General features: G+C 41.9%; 1 protein-coding gene across 3 annotated transcripts in view; it reads right to left on the reverse strand.

Moving 5' to 3' along the window:
• The window catches only part of KAZN (kazrin, periplakin interacting protein), a 363,709-nt gene extending 358,727 nt beyond the window's left edge, over positions 1-4,982 (reverse strand). For all 3 annotated transcript variants that reach the window (XM_075279892.1, XM_075279891.1, XM_075279895.1), the window contains exon 1: positions 4,731-4,982. In XM_075279892.1, coding sequence (XP_075135993.1) covers positions 4,731-4,812 — 82 coding nt within the window. In that variant the 5' untranslated portion in view covers positions 4,813-4,982. The remainder of the gene's footprint in view (positions 1-4,730) is intronic.
• Between the last annotated feature and the right edge of the window lie 15,749 nt (positions 4,983-20,731).

Below are 20,731 nucleotides of genomic sequence, written 5' to 3' on the forward strand. Positions count from 1 at the left end.
TCTCCAGGTAGAGTACATTGGAAATGAATATTGATTGGTCAGTCATGTTTACTAAGCAACACAATCCACTTAAAAGACACATTGCAACCAAGATGCTATATGTGATCGTGCAACAAGATCAAAAAACGTTACATTGGTTTCAATAGAGATGAACAATGAACCCGGCCAACGATAAAGCATTAAGAGAGAATTCTCTAGTGTTACAGCACTTACTGATATTGGTCTCTAGGCTCCTGTATATTAATAACTACAAGCTTACACAGCCCAAGCCATGCCATGAAAATATCGATTTTACAGCTTTTTCTATAATTACCTGCCACCTTTAATGATATGTCATGAATAGGTTTATCAAACAATACATGAGCTCCATCTATAGTTATGTCTATATCAACACCTCTATTAGCATTGTGGCGATATGCCCCATAAATCAATATAGAGAGTCTCCAAATTTGCATAGGTGCATGTCTTACTTGGTGACTTCCCAGTGAAGTGAATATTAACCCTTGCACACCTCTTTATTATATCTACATAGGTCTAACACTTTGTGTCTATCTTTGTAGTGTTTGGAACATTTTTCTCCATTACAGACTGTCAATCCCCCTTATAAAAATGTAAAAATGGTTTCTGTAGATTTAAAGGGGTATTCCCAACTCCTCTGCTCACCAACTTGCAGGCTGTGTCCTCCGTTTACTTCCTGGTTTTCTTCCCCCGTTTCTGCGGGGTTTCACTTGCTATCTCACAGACAAAGCCAGCTCTGCTAGCTCTCTTCATAGCAGTACATGTTTGCAGTCAGTAATGAGGGATGGTTGCAAATAAATTAGCACAGTATCACTGGAATATGCACATTATGAAGCAGATGTAGCAGAGCTGGATTTGTTAGGTGATGAGAATCCCAAACACACATGCTACAGGACCAAGAGTCAGTTTGCAATATACTCACTTTTAGGTCTGTGTTTCATATAGAGGTAACAGACTCTCTGTCTCAGCCCTTATCAGAAAATTCAATTAGCCAACCTGATAAATGGAAGAGGGAGGATAAACAGCTCAGAAATACAAGCTGGCTCCAAGCACTCAGCTCCCCCTCCCTCCTGAGAGCAGGGAGCTACGTCACTTGTCCTGGGCGGAGAGATAAAGAGCTCAGAAATACAAGCTGCACTGAGCACCATCCCCAGGTTCATGGTTATGGAAACACAGTGTAAACAATGAAGTGAATAATCTCAGATAGCGGCCAAAGAAAGCAGTTTTGCTTAAGCAATGTATTTAGGTAAAGTCTTAACTCCACATAAGCTAGCAGTATAGATAGGCTCCTTGAGATGAGACAACCCCTTTAAATAACTACATTGGAGTACTTCCCAATGGGCATTGTATCAGTCAGGTGCACCGTGAGGTAATTTTCTTCACTGGTCATGTGACTTTAATGATAGCAAACTGTTCTCAACATCTTTGAGCTAAATATGTCTCTGATCGTCGGTGTGTCACAGCAGCATGTTACCCAAATAAATCCCTGTCCTTGTGTGTCCTCCTATTAATGTCATGTGCTTGCACTGGCCCTGAAGGGAAGAAGAATTTGGACTTGGGATAGAGGAAGGGTTTAGCAGAAGAATAGAGTTTTGGGGTGAGTTGACCGGCACTGAAAATGGTGGAAAGACTTTTCAATAATAAGTGATTACTCTGGATTTGCTACAGAACCAGGAAAAACTCTTTAATAATAAATTCTGACCACCTAGGTTTATTGCACACTATATATACGGTGAACTCAATAATAAGATGATATGCAGTGAGCTCCTCCTAGTGGTGGCTAAGATAGTCAGAATTTGATCAGTACACTGTTTCTATACAGATTTGGAGCTTTATATCCAGACATATGCTATGAAAAATCAATCAGCAGGTAATGTTGTACCTATAAATGACATGGTGTTGCAAAATGGACATTCAATGTTAATTTTTTGGAGTTTTGCTTAAAGAGATTAATTCTAAGTCAGTCCAGAAATCATATAGATACACGATATTGTACAATTAGTCAAAGCTTCATTATGGTAACAATTTAGGAGCTGATGCAGCTCAATGCAGGTCAAGGAAGAAGATATTTCAGCTGGTGGAGCGTATTCCGAATGTGGAACATCGCTGCCAGCTGTCCGGACCCCTGCCTCTATAATGACAACTACTACTAACCCCCAACCGATGTGCCCCAGCACTAATGGTAATACATCTTATATCTGTACATACACAATATAAAGATACTGTTCAATTAACCAGAACTGCATTATAGTAATAGTGTAGGAGCTGGTAATAAAAACATAAAAGGTGAGGTCCCTAGATCATTGCCTCTTCATACTGACACCCACTCTGAGCCTTGCACAATGTTACTTCCTATTCAATATCTACTCATAATATCACTTAAAAAGACTGTAATGATCTACCCTTAAGATAGACAACATATATCCGATTGTTGGGAGGCACACAGCCAGCTCCTACACAGATCAGATGTTTGGGGTTGCTTCCACAACCCTTACTATACAGTGCATGGAGCAGGAAGGTTATTCTGTACAGTACCCAGGTGCCATTATCGCAGCTCTGCTCCCATGTAATAATACTAAACAGGCAACAGACCTATCTGCTTTTGGCTCTGTGTACTGTATAATACCGGGATCAGAAGGAACCCTAAACAGGTAATGTATGTGGGGCCATCTGTTGGCCCCTCACTGATCAGATATGTGTAAAGAAAACCATGAAAAAAACTCTGGGACAACCTGTATAATAAATTGATGTGGCAGACTTTACATATCAAAGCAATAAATAATTATTTCCAAAGATAGCAACCAGGTACGGGACATTTTTTCTAGTCATATTGACCTATTAAGCAAAGTTTCTGAGTACGGTTCTTTTTTTCTAAGAGTGAAAGAGTTGACCACCCACATTTGCAAAGAAAAATTGTCTTTTATGGGGGTGGTCCTTTTAAAGAAAAAACAAAATAATGCAGGTTAAATGGTCTAATGGGGTCAGCAAATATGTCCAACTGCCCGAATAATAATGAAAGTGTCCACAATCATATATTTTATGCTTGGCATCACATCAGCATATCACACAGAACCAGGTCCAGATTAGGAGTCATACCAAATCCGTGGTACTGAACACAAGTCCATCCAGCTTACACACATAACAACAGATAGCTCTCTTTTTTAAGTTCCCATGTTGGTCCCCAGTATGGCACTCCTCTATTAGTTGATTTCAAGTATGGCACCAATCTATATGTAGCTCCAAAACATGTCTCTCCTCTTTGTACCCCCTCTCATTCCAAGTCCCCAAAATGGCTCTGCCTCTCATTTTCAGTTGGCAGCATGACTCCCCTTTCCATTCCCAGTCCCCATCATAGCTCCCCCTGTTATTCCTGGTGCAGCATGACATTGGTTGCACCATTCCCTTCCCCTATGATGCTCACTGGAGCTGGATATGCTCCCACTTCTTTCTGTTCTTCCTCCACCTCCTGGTCACTCATTTGGGGGATACAGTTCAGAGTGGTCCTAAATCCCAAAAAATCACAAAGCACATTTTATAAGTCCAATATATTGTTTTTTTGAAGGGGTTCCCACAGAAAAATGTGCTCTAAAAACGGATCCTCGATTGTAAGGGGGCTAGTCTGCTAATAGAGAAGTAGCTTTCGGACAGAGTAGTGGGGGCAAAGGAGAGCAATACAAAAGAGTGGATCTGGAATGGGGGTGGTCTTCTCAAATAAGTGTACTTCTAGAGAGCTCTCACTGTATACCAATGCAATGATACAAGTGTTATAAACCCATGGCTCTTCTGTCACTTGTTTATTACCTGCTCAGATCAGTCGGGAACTATTTAATAACACACGGTGCTGCTTCCCGCTAATAATCCAGTGCTAGGAGCCTAGGCCAAACCAGGTGATGGAAGCCTGCAAACAACCCCTGTCACTGTTCCCTGAACTGTGCCTTTAAATGTCAAGTTCTCTGTTGTTACTGTGCAGATCTATATTATATCTATGGACTCTTCCCAAATGCTCTTGTCACAGCTGCTTGTATCAGCAGTCCATTGATAATTTACAGGCTACCAGAACTGGTCCCTGCTATCTTCTAACAGCAGGGGGACTGAAAATTCTCTGCAGGCATTGGTGGGTATTTTCGGATTTCTGATACCATCACATAGGCCAAGTATTTGCAAAAAGGTAAATGTTATGCACATGTGACTTATACAATACAGAGATAAGAGGCTAAATACAGTAACATACATAATAAAACCTGATGCATTGCTATGATATTAGGCCCCTGCAGATTGATTATGTCATGAATTATACTATATGCATACTATATGCATCAGGTTTTATTATGTATGTATATATATACACACACACATTTATATATATATATATATATATATATATATATATATATATATATATATATATACACACACACACACACACACATATTGTTATATATATATATATATATATATATATATATATATATATATATATATACATACAGTATATGTACACATATATACACACACACTCACACACAGCATAGGATACAACTGTTGCACACTGTTTATTCTATATAATTGATTCTAATAGGATGCCAGTCTATAAATAAGCACACAGATCACATGCAAAATAGAACACAAATCTATAGACGTAAACAAGATCTATATCTCTCTCTCTGACTATAGATACATATAGGCAGAATATCAACATACATGACCCTTACCTGCTTCCATGACTTCACACTGCTGTCCAAATACATGGGAAAAGGTGACAGGCCCAGTAGCATCCATGGCTCTCAATGTCATGTGTGCCTGTATGTCCAAGGAGACTACTGCAGCGTGTTTACCAATATATTAACCCCCAGCCCTGTGAATCGTACAGACTTCTACAGCATAAATGTATATACATTCAGAGATGGAGTCTTCCCCACATCCAGAAAGCTCCCTTGTTTCTGCAGCTACATCCTCAGATGCAATTAAAGGAGAGAGAGAGAGAGAAGGGAAAGAGCCTGGCAGCTGCAGACGGTCTTGTAAAGCGATTTCAGTTATTAACTCCCAAATGCAATATCTGCTTTTATTTTGGTCATGTTTGTGAGCTTGGACATCCTCCCAGCTTAGAGCTGATTGAAGGCTGGATGTGTCCTACTTATAATTCCAGCAAGATATTTAGGATCCCTGGATTGTGCTGCTTTCTGGTTGCCTTTCCCTGAAAGACTGGATGCTTCTGTGCAGCTTCCAAGCTCAGCAACGCGTAGGAAAAAAAAATAAATGCATCTTTTGTCAAGAGTAACCTAAGGCCTGGTTATTATTTTACATGCTAAATGGAGGGACGTAGATAGCCAAAGATTAATTTAGTAAGCTAATCTTATATCTAAGTATTCCAGCCATAGATGATGGGCTTGTTGGCGCCCCAACTGGGGCACATACCCCTTAGTTATGCCTATGTTAGACGACTGCAGCACGCTTGCAAGGGGTCTGAATATTTACTGGTGATTTTGGTTATTCTAGCTGGCTCGCTAATTTAACCCTATGTGCAAATCCAGGATAATCATGTATGTAACAAATAACTGGCTTTCCCAATGCACTTTGCTTGTGATTTAGCCGACACAGGAGGAAGTGCCTACTCAGCTTGGCACATAGCGGTGATGTCATTCCTAAAATGCTTGGCTGCCTTCATAGAATGGGCAAGCCACGGAGCCCGCCTGCATCACAAAATAAAAACACAGGCCCATAAACTAAAGGAATGTCAAACATCTTCTTGTTTTCTTTTCTGCGGGCATCTTAGCAAGAAATTGGCCATTAGCCTGAAGATGAAAGAACCTGTATTTAACCTTCCTTGCTGAAGCAAAAAAGGAAATAATCCATCTGACAGAACTGTGTAAAACAGTTTATTGATCCATCTTCTTTTAATAAAATGTTCAATTATTTGCAGTCCCAGAAGCCCAAGCGGAGCTTTTATTATCAAAGCCATGCGTTGACCCCGCTGACCTACCTGATTATTCCGTCTCTTGTACATTACGGCAATTTATTTTTAACTTTTCTTTGCATCTTGTGGAAACGGGATGGAAACATTATCCTCGGATTTCTATAGCAGGCTATTATTGATCGTCGCATAGGTAAACAGATATAAAAAATAAATGTGAATGCTATAGGCTATTTTTCTGTTATTGTATGCAACCAACATAGGCTTATAGTCATCAGTTTTGGTCCCCAAAGGGATTAACATTCTAATTTCACTGTGTTAGGCCGGGGCCCCACATTGCGGAAATGCAGATTTTTTTTTTTTTTTTTTTGCAGATTTTGCTGCGATTTTGTCAAATAAAGCCAAGAATGGCTACAAAGGGAATGGGAAATATATAGAAAGTTCTTATCCTTCTACCTTCTATTCAATCCACTCCTGGCTTTGGCTAAAAAAAAACCCGCAGCAAAATCCTCAACAAAAACCACTGCATTTCCGCAACGTGGGGCCTTAGCCTGAGCCATACACAAAGAGACAACTAAACTCTCACTACTACTAAGTGTTAGCTTCACTACAGCTGGAGCGACCACTAACATATAGGACATATTACATGACATTGTTGAAGATAATCCAGAGGAACACCCCTGGTAAAACTCATATACTAGACAATGCCTAGTGCAAGCCCTGAGGGGCTAGTGTATGACACAGGAAGTCAAAGATCACTAAAGACAGATTCTCTTTATCACCTGCTACCCCTTCAGGCTATGCACTAGATAGCAATTCTGCCATAAGGGTTTTGTTCAAAGGGAACGTCCACCATATCCATTGTAAGGATCAGCACTATGTACTGACTAACACTGTAGCAATCACATATATTTTTCATACTTTGATATTTTCATACAACATATTGTAATATTATATAGACGTACTCTAGATTTACATACCAAACTTTAGGTTTCACTAGGGGGTTTTGTGGTGTTGGTGGTATATCAAGAAATTAATATGCATACATATACATGTTATTTTGTACATATATGCAACTTTCTTACGTGCTTTGTTTTTACGGGGTTCACTCTGCAGCCAACATGACATGTCCCCTGTATTCTACGTTTCGGTTACCAAATTTATATTTTTCTATCTTACATTTTAATCCTTCAACAAAATCCAAAACTATGCAAAAAACAATTTTTTTCTTAAAATTACCATATTCTGACATCCGTAACTTTTTATATTTCCATGTACGAGGAAGCATAGGGCATTTTTTTTTTTAAAGGGCAGAAATCTGACAAACACCGAGCGGACCCCATTATGTAGTCTGCAATGCACAAGTGTGAACCTAGCCTTATTTACAATTAACTGTTTGGTTACCAGGGAAGTAAGACCCAAGCAGAAAGACAATGAGGTAAGGGAGGAGGGTTTTCTCTCTTCACACAGTCAATGCAAATGGGAGGGGCTGATTTTCCTCGAATTGCACACACCCATAGCAATGAATGGAGCCGGCCAGCACGCAGACGGGGCCGGCGTTATGCCACTTAACCCCCTGCGTGCCAGCTGCGTCCATCCTTTCCTATGGGTACGCGCTATTCGAAACTGCCGTTTCGAATAGTACTCATTCATCTCTACTTACAATGTAAGAAAAAAAATTTCTGTGTACTTGTATGTACTTTTGGCTTGTGTGGTTATATTATTCACATACATAGTTGATCATAGAATAGAGTGTGAATCTGTATATATCTGGTATATATTTGCAGTTCAGTGTTCTGATCCTGGATTATGCTCACTTGGGCTTTTCTCAGTTGTTTGCTCTTGTACTGTTACTCCTGGCAGAATTGCATGTAAACAGACCAAACAAGGCATAATGAATAGGAGGGGGGGCAGATTGCTCTTAATTGTATATCCCCACAGTCTCAATGTAAAATGTAATATTTTTTGCAGCCAAAATGGGACATAGCAGCAGAAAAAGTGATAAGACACCATGTATGAAGATTTATATAGTCATAGAACAGATTGCCTAGCAAGATCCTGTACACATTTCAACTTTTCATGAAAACTCAGGTACCATTTAAAGGGGTTTTACTGGCTGAATAATTGAAGACCTCTCCTTAGAAGATCGACAGGAGCCCATGGCTGATCAGAATAGGCCACAATATTCAGATGAGTACTGCAGCCTATTTTCCTATTTAGCAAGCACAGTAGCATACATTTGTATAGCTTCTGAGCTATGTATTGCAGATCAGTCCATTTAGTTGAATGGGACTGAGCTGGCCATGTAACTAATGACTGTGATGTCATATGGTCAATGAACTGGGAAGTGGGAGCATGCTGATACTTTGAACAGAAGAACAGCAGGTGCTGAACCCCCCCATTGATCTTCAATTGAATAAGTTCCATATAGGAAAGGTCAACATTTAATAAGTCCTGCAAAACTCCTTTATTCTAAAGCCCCACGTAGCATCCACAGCACAAAGTACAGTGGGAAAACCACGGTGGCAATGCGTTGCGGTTTTCCCCGCAGCGCTAGTAACAGAAACCTCTGTGGACTTTCTGCTGACTTGCAATTGCGGATAAAAAATATGCTTGTGTGTAAGATGCCTTATTTTTCAATAGGGATTTACATACAAAACGCAAAATACACAAACATAAAAACAAGTACAATAGACTGAGGTTCAGTTCACATCTGCACTGGTCTCCGTACGGGGATTCTGTTCCCCTCTCTGTATGAAAAATGTGGAGAGAAAAGCTGTGCAATATAGTCTATGGGGTCCGCGAGTTTGCTAAGGTAACTACTAGAGATGAGCGAACAGTGTTCTATCGAACACATGTTCGATCGGATATCAGGGTGTTCGCCATGTTCGAATCGAATCGAACACCACGTGGTAAAGTGCGCCAAAATTCGATTCCCCTCCCACCTTCCCTGGCGCCTTTTTTGCACCAATAACAGCGCAGGGGAGGTGGGACAGGAACTACGACACCGGGGGCATTGAAAAAAATTGGAAAAAGTCATTGGCTGCCGAAATCAGGTGACCTCCATTTTAGACGAATAGTGGATTTCAAATCCGGGTCATATGAGAATGTGAACTTTGTGACTATGAGACAGGGATAGCTGTACAGGCAGGGATAGCTAGGGATAACCTTTATTTAGGGGGGAATGTTATTAAAAATAACTTTTTGGGGCTCTATCGGGTGTGTAATTGTGATTTTTGTGAGATAAACTTTTTCCCATAGGGATGCATTGGCCAGCGCTGATTGGCCGAATTCCGTACTCTGGCCAATCAGTGCTGGCCAATGCATTCTATTAGCTTGATGAAGCAGAGTGTGCACAAGGGTTCAAGCGCACCCTCGGCTCTGATGTAGCAGAGCCGAGGCTGCACAAGGGTTCAAGCGCACCCTCGGCTCTGATGTAGGAGAGCCGAGGGTGCACTTGAACCCTTGTGCACCCTCAGCTCTGCTACATCAGAGCCGAGGGTGCGCTTGAACCCTTGTGCACACTCTGCTTCATCAAGCTAATAGAATGCATTGGCCAGCGCTGATTGGCCAATGTATTCTATTAGCCTGATGAAGTAGAGCTGAATGTGTGTGCTAAGCACACACATTCAGCTCTACTTCATCGGGCTAATAGAATGCATTGGCCAGCGCTGATTGGCCAGAGTACGGAACTCGACCAATCAGCGCTGGCTCTGCTGGAGGAGGCGGAGTCTAAGATCGCTCCACACCAGTCTCCATTCAGGTCCGACCTTAGACTCCGCCTCCTCCAGCAGAGCCAGCGCTGATTGGCCGAATTCCGTACTCTGGCCAATCAGCACTGGCTAATGCATTGTATTGGCTTGATGAAGCAGTGCTGAATGTGTGTGCTTAGCACACACATTCAGCTCTACTTCATCGGGCTAATAGAATGCATTGGCCAATCAGCGCTGGCCAATGCATTCTATTAGCGTGAACTGAGTTTGCACAGGGGTTCTAGTGCACCCTCGGCTCTGCTACATCAGATTGCTACATCTGATGTAGCAGTGCCGAGTGTGCATCAGATGTGTAGTTGAGCAAAACTGACTCAGCACTGCTAAGTCTGCATTCGCATAGGAATGCATTGGCCAGCCTTCGGCCAATCAGCGCTGGCTCTGCCGGAGGAGGCGGAGTCTAAGGTCGGACCTGAATGGAGACTGGTGTGGAGCTATCTTAGACTCCGCCTCCTCCAGCAGAGCCAGCGCTGATTGGTCGAGTTCCGTACTCTGGCCAATCAGCACTGGCCAATGCATTTCTATGGGGAAAAGTTAGCTTGCGAAAATCGCAAACTGACAGGGATTTCCATGAAATAAAGTGACTTTTATGCCCCCAGACATGCTTCCCCTGCTGTCCCAGTGTCATTCCAGGGTGTTGGTATCATTTCCTGGGGTGTCATAGTGGACTTGGTGACCCTCCAGACACGAATTTGGGTTTCCCCCTTAACGAGTTTATGTTCCCCATAGACTATAATGGGGTTCGAAACCCATTCGAACACTCGAACAGTGAGCGGCTGTTCGAATCGAATTTCGAACCTCGAACATTTTAGTGTTCGCTCATCTCTAGTAACTACTTTTTTATGCAGATTAGGTTTCCATTTAGGCGAACACCCCAAACGGAAACCTGAGCGTAGATGTGAACCTAGCCTAACTTAGTGAAAAGTTGGTACAGTGGGATACAGAACCGCAAGGACATATACTCTCAAAGATAAGGAAGATAGAGACACTAGGTGAGGGTTGAAGTCACTCAGGTGGTGGTGTGATGGCTGCGAGGTTATTGAAGGTTGTAGGCTTTCCTGAAGAGCCGAGTCTTCACGGTGTTCTTGAAGATTGTGAGTGCTTGTAAAGGAAATGTGAAAAATGAAGGTAACACTTTCTGATGACATTTCACAGACATTCTGCAGGTGCCAGTTTAGACTCTGATTTCGCCACTTCACAGTTTTCTTGTTTTATATTGAAGTAGCATCACCTGGTGGTAGAAACAAAAAATGCAGTTTTCTTTCACAAAAAAACAACCTTGAATCATAAAGAATTGTCGCCTTCAAAACATATAAAAAAATCTAATAATATAAGGTGCACAATTATTCAATATGTCTGACTTTTAGAATAGAAAAGATCTGGAATGGTCGATCATCCTTAAGAATCCTATTAATGAAGCAGTTATCCTTATGTAGGGCACTGCAATAATTACCACTGGCCTTCTATGGAGCATGGAAGTGTGTACATTGGAGTGTTGGTACATGATGGGTATAAGAGCATGCCTGTAGGATTTAAAGGGGTGTTTCTATCTTTGGTATTTAAAGCATATCCAAACCAGAATACTAAGAAGAAGTCTCCCATACACTGGGGATTATAAAAGAGAGAAAGCACCCATTGAAATCAATGTAGGATGCAAGACAAATCACTTTCCGAAAATACAGTTTAAACTGTATTTTCGGAAAGTTATTTACCAGCAAGTTTACAACCATCAAATATCTAGGATGCAAGACACTTAAATATCATCTGAATGCTCTTCTTGGGTAGAGAGTGGAGAATCACTGCAGAACAGATCTTGCTGTAAAGGACTTAAAGGACTAACCAGTTTCAGACCACTATTGAGAGACAAATGTTATTGATTGTATAATGAAAAGTACTACAATTTTCCTTGGCCATGGACTGTATATCACATAACTATGGACTGTATATCACATGACCATGGACTGTATATCACATGACCATGGACTGTATATCACATGACCATGGACTGTATATCACATGACCATGCACTGATTTTTATCTACTGTGAGTAAGCAGAATGAAGGACCACCAGCAGAGATCTAGATACAGTGGGGCAAAAAAGTATTTAGTCAGTCACCAATAGTGCAAGTTCCACTACTTAAAAAGATGAGAGGCGTCTGTAATTTACATCATAGGTAGACCTCAACTATGAGAGACAAAATGAGAAAACAAATCCAGAAAATCACATTGTCTGATTTTGTAAGAATTTATTTGCAAATTATGGTGGAAAATAAGTATTTGGTCACCTACAAACAATCAAGATTTCTGGCTCTCACAGACCTGTAACTTCTTCTTTAAGAGTCTCCTCTTTCCTCCACTTATTACCTGTAGTAATGGCACCTGTTTAAACTTGTTATCAGTTTAAAAAGACACCTGTGCACACCCTCAAATAGTCAGACTCCAAACTGCACTATGGTGAAGACCAAAGAGCTGTCAAAGGACACCAGAAACAAAATTGTAGCCCTGCACCAGGCTGGGAAGACTGAATCTGCATATACTACATACAGTAACAGGACGAGGTAGATAGAACTCACCTTCTTAGAGTCACGTTTAATGCCTCTTTATTATGATTGTCAGGAGTTAAAAAACCTAAGCTGAAGTTTTTGCTTTACAGAAAAAGTTGTAAATCCCCAGCGATGTACAGTATGTCAATGCCCAGAAGGATAATTATGTACAGAAACAGAAGGGAACATCACAGAAAGTTATACAGATGAGTTATTGCGTCATTCTACAACTTTGTTAATAAACTTTTCGTCATAATCTTGTGTTCTTTAACAGTTAGTGAAACAACTATTAATATAAAACTTAGATATGTTAAGGGGGATATAGCTGGTTAAAAGCACTGGTGACCTAAGGATACATCACCAATATCAGACCAATGAAGGTCTGAAACCTGCCACCCATATACATAGATAATGGTGCAGGAATCAGACAGATCCATTTGCTATGTGGTGGCTGAATTGTGTCGCTGCAGTTTAGCTCTTGGAAAACGCCCTTAACTGGTTCCAGACCCTCTGTTGACTTTATAAGTCTGGACAGTCCACTTTTAACCATTCCAGACAGCTTAGATGGGCTGTGAGGATTGCTCCCCCCCCCCCGCCCCCCACCGAAAGTACTCGTCTATAGCCCTGTAATGTCAGAAGGGGCTGTCCTTACCACCCAGCAATGACACTGAGCCGTGAGGAACACCCCCCCAGTACTAGTCTCTGGATGAGTAAAGTCAGGATGGGCATTTATCACAGGTTAGTATCGTGACTGGGTGGTAAGGAAGCCCAGCTAGACTGTCAGGAACGCCCTTCTGGCAGTGTACTGAGATCAGCAATGGCACCGATATCTCTTGCCCCGGGGCACATAACGGGAAAGCCAACAGTGCGCTGAATTCTAGTGGTATATAAAACCACATGTGCCCCAAGAACATGAAAGGTCCTTTTTAAATTAGATGTAACTCATAGCACCAGTCTTGTAATAGTTTGAAACGGTGCACTTATTTAAAGGAAGCCAAATCCACACTTATTACACATTGTTATTCAGTCATTGTGCTGCACATTTCTCTGCATAGTCAAATTGAAAATCCAAATGATCTTTTTTGGTGTTTTTATCATTCACTTTATTGACTGGAAGCATTAAAGCATGGCAGTAAGGTAATATCCCTCTATAATGCAAACAGAATTGTCTTATAATTACACAGAAAGACACAGAAAGAGCAAATTCTCCACCAAATAGAACCTAATAAGTGTAAAGCAATCAAATGAAGCCATGCAGGAGCGAGGACCATCTAAAATATTTATGCCGGAACATTTTATGTCAAAATTGCTTAAAAGGAACCTGGACAAATCTTATATATGCAATGTACTGTGTATACTAAATAATGCCTGTGGTCCTGCACAAGCTAATCTTTTCACAAGCACCTTTCTCTTCTTATCCCCATGTTGAGTTAGAAAAGTTAACTAGTCTGCGTGTCTTTTTCCTGTCAGGTGAATTGCTGTTGTTGGAGATGTGTTGGTGTAGTGTGGGTAATCTGGGGGCATTACTTGACTCTCCCTTGTGATGACATGTGAGGTAGCCATGTTTGCTATAGTTATATATTACATACATCATTACCCCCTTCAGATGTGCATTGTTGGTAGCTCATTATATAAAAATGTCCTATTATACCATCTGGTACTCCCGGAAGAAGCGTGTATGCACAAAATGTGCTCTGTAGTATGTAGGTACAGTAATGTTTCAGTCTCTCTGCTAACTAATATATCATTCTTTAAGTAAAATAAAAACAAAGATGAACAAATTAACAAAATAGTAAAGCAAGTGGCCAGTGCTCAATGTCTGCTGGCCAAAAAGACCAACGATGTGAAGCTCCTAGGTCCGTGCAAACACTTGTAAGCTTGACAGGCTGTAGGTTCTGCTGCTCACACAGTGGCTACAGTATTATTAGCATCAAGCAGAGGGATAAGTACTGGGTTTCATTTCTTTTAGACCCTCACTAAAAAGTCAAAATGGGGGAATTCTTCCCTGCCTTTCAAAGAGAATCAAAATTGGTATATTATCAAGAAAGGCTATATACCCAGCTTGCCGCAGCTTTAAGAGAGAACACTGCAAGTTCCATTTCCATGTCTGCCCAGGTGGCCTCTGCCAACTACCAGTCCACCATGATCAGTCAGTACTCTACCTTCTCTGCCAGTGCCACAGCTACCAATAACAGGAAGAATAGGAACATCAGCAGCCAGTAAAGTATCTGGAACATGAAGAACCAAAAATGTTTGACCTTGGAGCACCAACCAGACCCACAATGGGCAACTGACACCTACTGGCTGCACTAACAGGTACAGTGGTACCTAGAGTATTCCTATATTCCAGCAGATAACTATGACCACATGGAATTCTGGGCCCATAGGTTAGAGCATTGTAAGGAGTTGTCCCAGTTTGCCATGGGAGTTTTATCTTGTTCAGCCTCTAGTGTAATGGCTGAGAGAGTGTTCTGTGCTGGTGGTGCCGATGGTAACACCTAGGTAGACCAAACTGTCCACTGCAGTTGTGGAAAAAAGGACTTTTGTCAAAATGAATCAGGTATGGATCCATGAGGATTTTTACACACCTCCGGCCACCCAATAGAGCAGTCACTGTCTCCCTGTATTATGTTCCATTTTCTACAGCTGAAAATCTTCTCATTCCACCCAGTCCATCATATCTTGTTCAGTCCAGCCCAGTCCATCATATTATTCCATTCCATACTGCCACTTATGTTGCCACAGCTACCACCACTGCCATTACTCAATCAGATATGTCCTGTGGCCTGGTCCATCACATTTACTATACCCCACTCTTGGTAGCACTGTGTTGGCATAGAAAAAACAAACTTATATTGAAAAAGGTCCCCTTGTCAAGACAACCCATGGCTTTGTAATTTTCAAAAATTTCCATTTCGAATTCAAATCTGCTCCAATGAAGGGATAATTTTGATGGCTTTTTGTTTCGGAAAACCACTTCTTCTTCATCACTTTTCAACTAGGCTCCAAGCTGCAAATATTATTCTAAAATAACAAGCCTGTAGAACTTACAAGTCATCAAACCTGGCTAATTTTTCTATAAAACCATTTCTTTTTGCAATATAACAGTTGTGTGTGTATAAAAACCATGGTCAAGCACTTTTCCACAAAAAAAGCCTAATTATTGGAGCATTATAAATATTAAAATGCATAAAAGTGAGTGGCAGCGTTGTGCGGTTAAGTTTTGGAGTTTGTACCCACTGCTTACCATCCATTTTTCTATAGACATACATGTTACTTTAACTTTGATATAACTTCGGCTGTGTTTGCCTTAGAGAGCTAGAAATTGGCTATATAGAGTCCCAGGAGCCCTGACAGTGTCATACTCTAGGTCTTAAGCCAATTTAAGCTCTGGTTTGTACCAAACTTATTTGACACCAAACAAATTTTTAGACTTAAAGAGGACCTTTCACCACTTTTGGGCACATGCAGTGTTATATACTGCTGGAAAGCTGACAGTGCGCTGAATTCAGCGCACTGTCCGCTTTCCCGATCTGTGCCCGCTGTAAAGAGCTTACGGTGCCGGTACCGTAGTGCTCTATGGTCAGAAGGGCGTTTCTGACCATTAGCCAGAGACGTCCTTCTGCCTCGCGGCGCCTATCGCGCTGTACTGTGGAGCGGGGAGGAACGCCCCCTCCCTCTGCTCACACAGCTCGTCCATAGACGAGTATTATCAGGAGAGGGAGGGGGCGTTCCTCCCCGCTCCACAGCACAGCGCGATAGGCGCCGCGAGGCAGAAGGACGTCTCTGGCTAATGGTCAGAAACGCCCTTCTGACCATAGAGCACTACGGTACCGGCACCGTAAGCTCTTTACAGCGGGCACAGATCGGGAAAGCCGACAGTGCGCTGAATTCAGCGCACTGTCAGCTTTCCAGCAGTATATAACACTGCATGTGCCCAAAAGTGGTGAAAGGTCCTCTTTAAACACCCAAATCTGAAATGAACAGGTTCAGAGGGGCACCATCTTTAGTTAGCTCTGAATTGTGTCTGACTCCAACATCACTGTTTGTGGCCATTTTCTCCACTGATGCAATTGTCCATTACTAGTCTTGGAGTTCTACAGAGGAGAGTTGGTAGTAGTACTGCTCCAGCGCACACAGCAGACTCCAGCCCTCTCTGCCTCAGCACCATGGCCAGCTCCAGGTTTGTGTGAGTCATTGGGTGACAGAGCCCCACTAGGCCCCTTTTGGAGTAACTCATGCACAATGTAGCAAAAAAAAAACCCCCAAAAAACTAAATTGGGTGTTTTATGCTGAGGTTTAGGTTGAGGTGTTCTACTGCAGTGGTTGATAATAGAGTTCATTGCATACTAGTAGATACAACCTGTTTGGACATTGGAAAGTGAAGAGAAATTTGAGGCGGATAGCTGCCCTGGATTCTTCTTTATTTTCTTCCCTCGGCTCACAGTGCGGGGTATCAGTTTTCTTTTGCAACTTCCACCACTGATTAGGCCCAAATGAATCTAACCAGTGGGGAGCCTCAAACTGCGGCTTCCGAATCAGCTGCAGAATCCCCCACACAGCATTTTATGTCCACAGTGGCTCCCAGACAGCATTATGTGCTCCACTGTGGCCCTCACACCGCATTATATGCACTGCAGTGACTCACACACGTTATTACATGGTGAGTATAATTTTTTTTAATTTTTAATCACCTCCCCTAGGCTGTCATCTAATGGAAAGGGGCCCCCACACAGTATTACACGCACAGCAGTGGCCCCCCACAGTATTACATGCTCAGCAGTGGTGCCCACACAGTATTATGTGCTCAGCAGTCACAGGCCCGAGCAGTGAAGCATGGGGAGCAGGACCTTAGTCACCGGCTTGAAGAACTCCAGAGTGGATGCTGAGCCCAAGACAAGTGAGTATAAACATTTTTTTTATTTTTAATCACCTCCCCTGGGCTGCCATCTATTGGAAAGGTGCCCCCACACAGTATTGCATGCTCAAATATACCAAAAGTATAGCACGTCTATTGGAGGAATAGGTATAACCCATCATAATTCAATCCTACCTCCCTCCCTCATTAAGCCCTTCAAACCTAGCATGTCTTAAACCACAAACATAGATATACAAACACAAAACTGGAACAGGCCAGATGGTTATCGACACTCAACATATCCAACTACAGGTTCAAATATAAAAAATATATACCTTTATTAACACAATGTTAAAATTATATACATCAATATAGAGAAATACACATATACTGGACAGATGCAAAACACCGTATAAAACAGTACACATAGATGAATCTTAGTGAAATAGTATTGCACATATATATATAGTAAGATGAACTACACCTGATGCAACCTCCACAAACAATTTATTAAATAATCACACTACCCGAATACAGCTAAACTACTCTCCTAGTATTGACTAAGCATGTATATAGTCATAATATCCTGATTGCAGAAAGAACACTCCTTAATTCCACATAAAGTCAGAAAATGACCAATAATATGTATTTCCGAAGCAGGAACAGGGATAAACCCATGTTTACAACATATTGTCATCAGGGAGGCAGAGCCGCAGGTATAATGCACACATAATGTAAAGTACAATAAGGATAGGTCTACATCAAGAAGAAATATGCCATCTTACCCATATAGTATCACTGTGATGTAAAGCAAGAACACCTAGTGTCTTTTTGTCAGCCCGACGCACGTTTCGGCACGCTAAGCCTTCTTCCGGGGGTGGAGTTTATGTGGGACATAGAGGGTTTAAATATCCTAGAAATAATTAACCCAACCAATCAAAGACTCCTGATCTCAACACATGGTGTATACAATGATGCACACCTGTGCACCATTCAAAATGGTACGAGTAGTGCCGATAAGGAAAGAGACATATGAGTGGTATAGGTAGTCATCGCTATCCCAGCCAATTTGTGGTACCGGACAAATGCATTGAGCATGTACCAAGGAGATGTTGAAGACTCAGGTTCAAATGATGAAAAAAGTGCAAAAAGAAATGTGAACTAAACAAAGAGGTAAATTACAAACTAGTGATTTGTATATATACATGTGAAGAAATTTTACACAAAAGCTGCATATATAAAGTGTCAACAATTGACAATTGTGAATATAGACAACAAAGTGAATGAAAAAGTGAAAGTGACATAGTGTCATAGTGAATATATTAAATCATCATTGGACTGTGATAAATAAAAAAGGGGGGGGACCCCAAACAAGTGAAAATATCAAAACAAACCTATAAAATATTTATTAAGTTATAAATAAATATAGAAGCTCAATATAAATATATATCTCAAAAACCCCAATGTATGCAAAAAACTATCATACAATAAAATAATGTTTTCAAATGAAAACACAAATAGTCCGTTCATCCACAAATCTCAGTATATGGAACCGCTGGTGTCACTGATTCCATTTTCACGTCGTCAGCATTAGCATGTCAAAATGGTACGAGTAGTGCCGATAAGGAAAGAGACGTACGAGTGGTATAGGTAGTCATGTGACACTGACTGCAGCGCATGCCCACTGTTCAATGCTTGGGACAGCCACGCAAGTGAAAGACCGAAAGCGAGGCGTGGTAAGAAAACCAAGCCTCGCTTTCATCCCCACCACGTGACTGCAACCAGCCAGCAGGAGCATGCGCACTCATATGCACATTCTACCAGCGCGGACCAAATGTAGGAATATAAGGATGCCTCATCACATCGCTATCCCAGCCAATTTGTGGTACCGAACAAATGCATTGAGCATGTACCAGGGAGATGTTGAAGACTCGAAGACTAGGAGAGTAGTTTAGATGTATTCGGGTAGTGTGATTATTTAATAAATTGTTTGTGGAGGTTGCATCAGGTGTAGTTCATCTTACTATATATATATGTGCAATACTATTTCACTAACATTCATCTATGTGTACTGTTTTATACGGTGTTTTGCATCTGTCCAGTATATGTGTATTTCTCTATATTGATGTATATAATTTTAACATTGTGTTAATAAAGGTATATATTTTTTATACTTGAACCTGTAGTTTGATATGTTGAGTGTCGATAACCATCTGGCCTGTTCCAGTTTTGTGTCTGCATATCTATGTTTGTGGTTTAAGACATGCTAGGTTTGAAGAGCTTAATGAGGGAGGGAGGTAGGATTGAATTATGATGGGTTATACCTATTCCTCCAATAAACGTGCTATACTTTTGGTATATTTATTCGTTGTTCTTGCTGTGTTTTCCACAGAGTCAAGTAGCACGGCCCCGATGGACTATAAGGCCAGGGAACGCACCTGGCTTACACGTCTGGACTTGATGTTTAAAGATGATTATAAATAGAGATGAGCGAACACTAAAATGTTCGAGGTTCGAAATTCGATTCGAACAGCCGCTCACTGTTCGAGTGTTCGAATGGGTTTCGAACCCCATTATAGTCTATGGGGAACATAAACTCGTTAAGGGGGAAACCCAAATTCGTGTCTGGAGGGTCACCAAGTCCACTATGACACCCCAGGAAATGATACCAACACCCTGGAATGACACTGGGACAGCAGGGGAAGCATGTCTGGGGGCATAAAAGTCACTTTATTTCATGGAAATCCCTGTCAGTTTGCGATTTTCGCAAGCTAACTTTTCCCCATAGAAATGCATTGGCCAGTGCTGATTGGCCAGAGTACGGAACTCGACCAATCAGCGCTGGCTCTGCTGGAGGAGGCGGAGTCTAAGATCGCTCCACACCAGTCTCCATTCAGGTCCGACCTTAGACTCCGCCTCCTCTGGCAGAGCCAGCGCTGATTGGCCGAAGGCTGGCCAATGCATTCCTATGCGAATGCAGAGACTTAGCAGTGCTGAGTCAGTTTTGCTCAACTACACATCTGATGCACACTCGGCACTGCTACATCAGATGTAGCAATCTGATGTAGCAGAGCCGAGGGTGCACTAGAACCCCTGTGCAAACTCAGTTCACGCTAATAGAATGCATTGGCCAGCGCTGATTGGCCAATGCATTCTATTAGCCCGATGAAGTAGAGCTGAATTGTGTGTGTTAAGCACACACATTCAGCACTGCTTCATCACGCCAATACAATGCATTAGCCAGTGCTGATTGGCCAGAGTATGGAATTCGGCCAATCAGCGCTGGCTCTGCTGGAGGAGGCGGAGTCTAAGGTCGGACCTGAATGGAGACTGGTGTGGAGCGATCTTAGACTCCGCCTCCTCCAGCAGAGCCAGCGCTGATTGGCCGAATTCCGTACTCTGGCCAATCAGCGCTGGCCAATGCATTCTATTAGCCCGATGAAGTAGAGCTGAATGTGTGTGCTAAGCACACACATTCAGCTCTACTTCATCGGGCTAATAGAATGCATTGGCCAATCAGCGCTGGCCAATGCATTCTATTAGCTTGATGAAGCAGAGTGTGCACAAGGGTTCAAGCGCACCCTCGGCTCTGATGTAGCAGAGCCGAGGGTGCACAAGGGTTCAAGTGCAC

The sequence above is a fragment of the Leptodactylus fuscus genome, chromosome 6 (genome assembly GCF_031893055.1).
Source record: "Leptodactylus fuscus isolate aLepFus1 chromosome 6, aLepFus1.hap2, whole genome shotgun sequence".
Taxonomy (NCBI): domain Eukaryota; kingdom Metazoa; phylum Chordata; class Amphibia; order Anura; family Leptodactylidae; genus Leptodactylus; species Leptodactylus fuscus.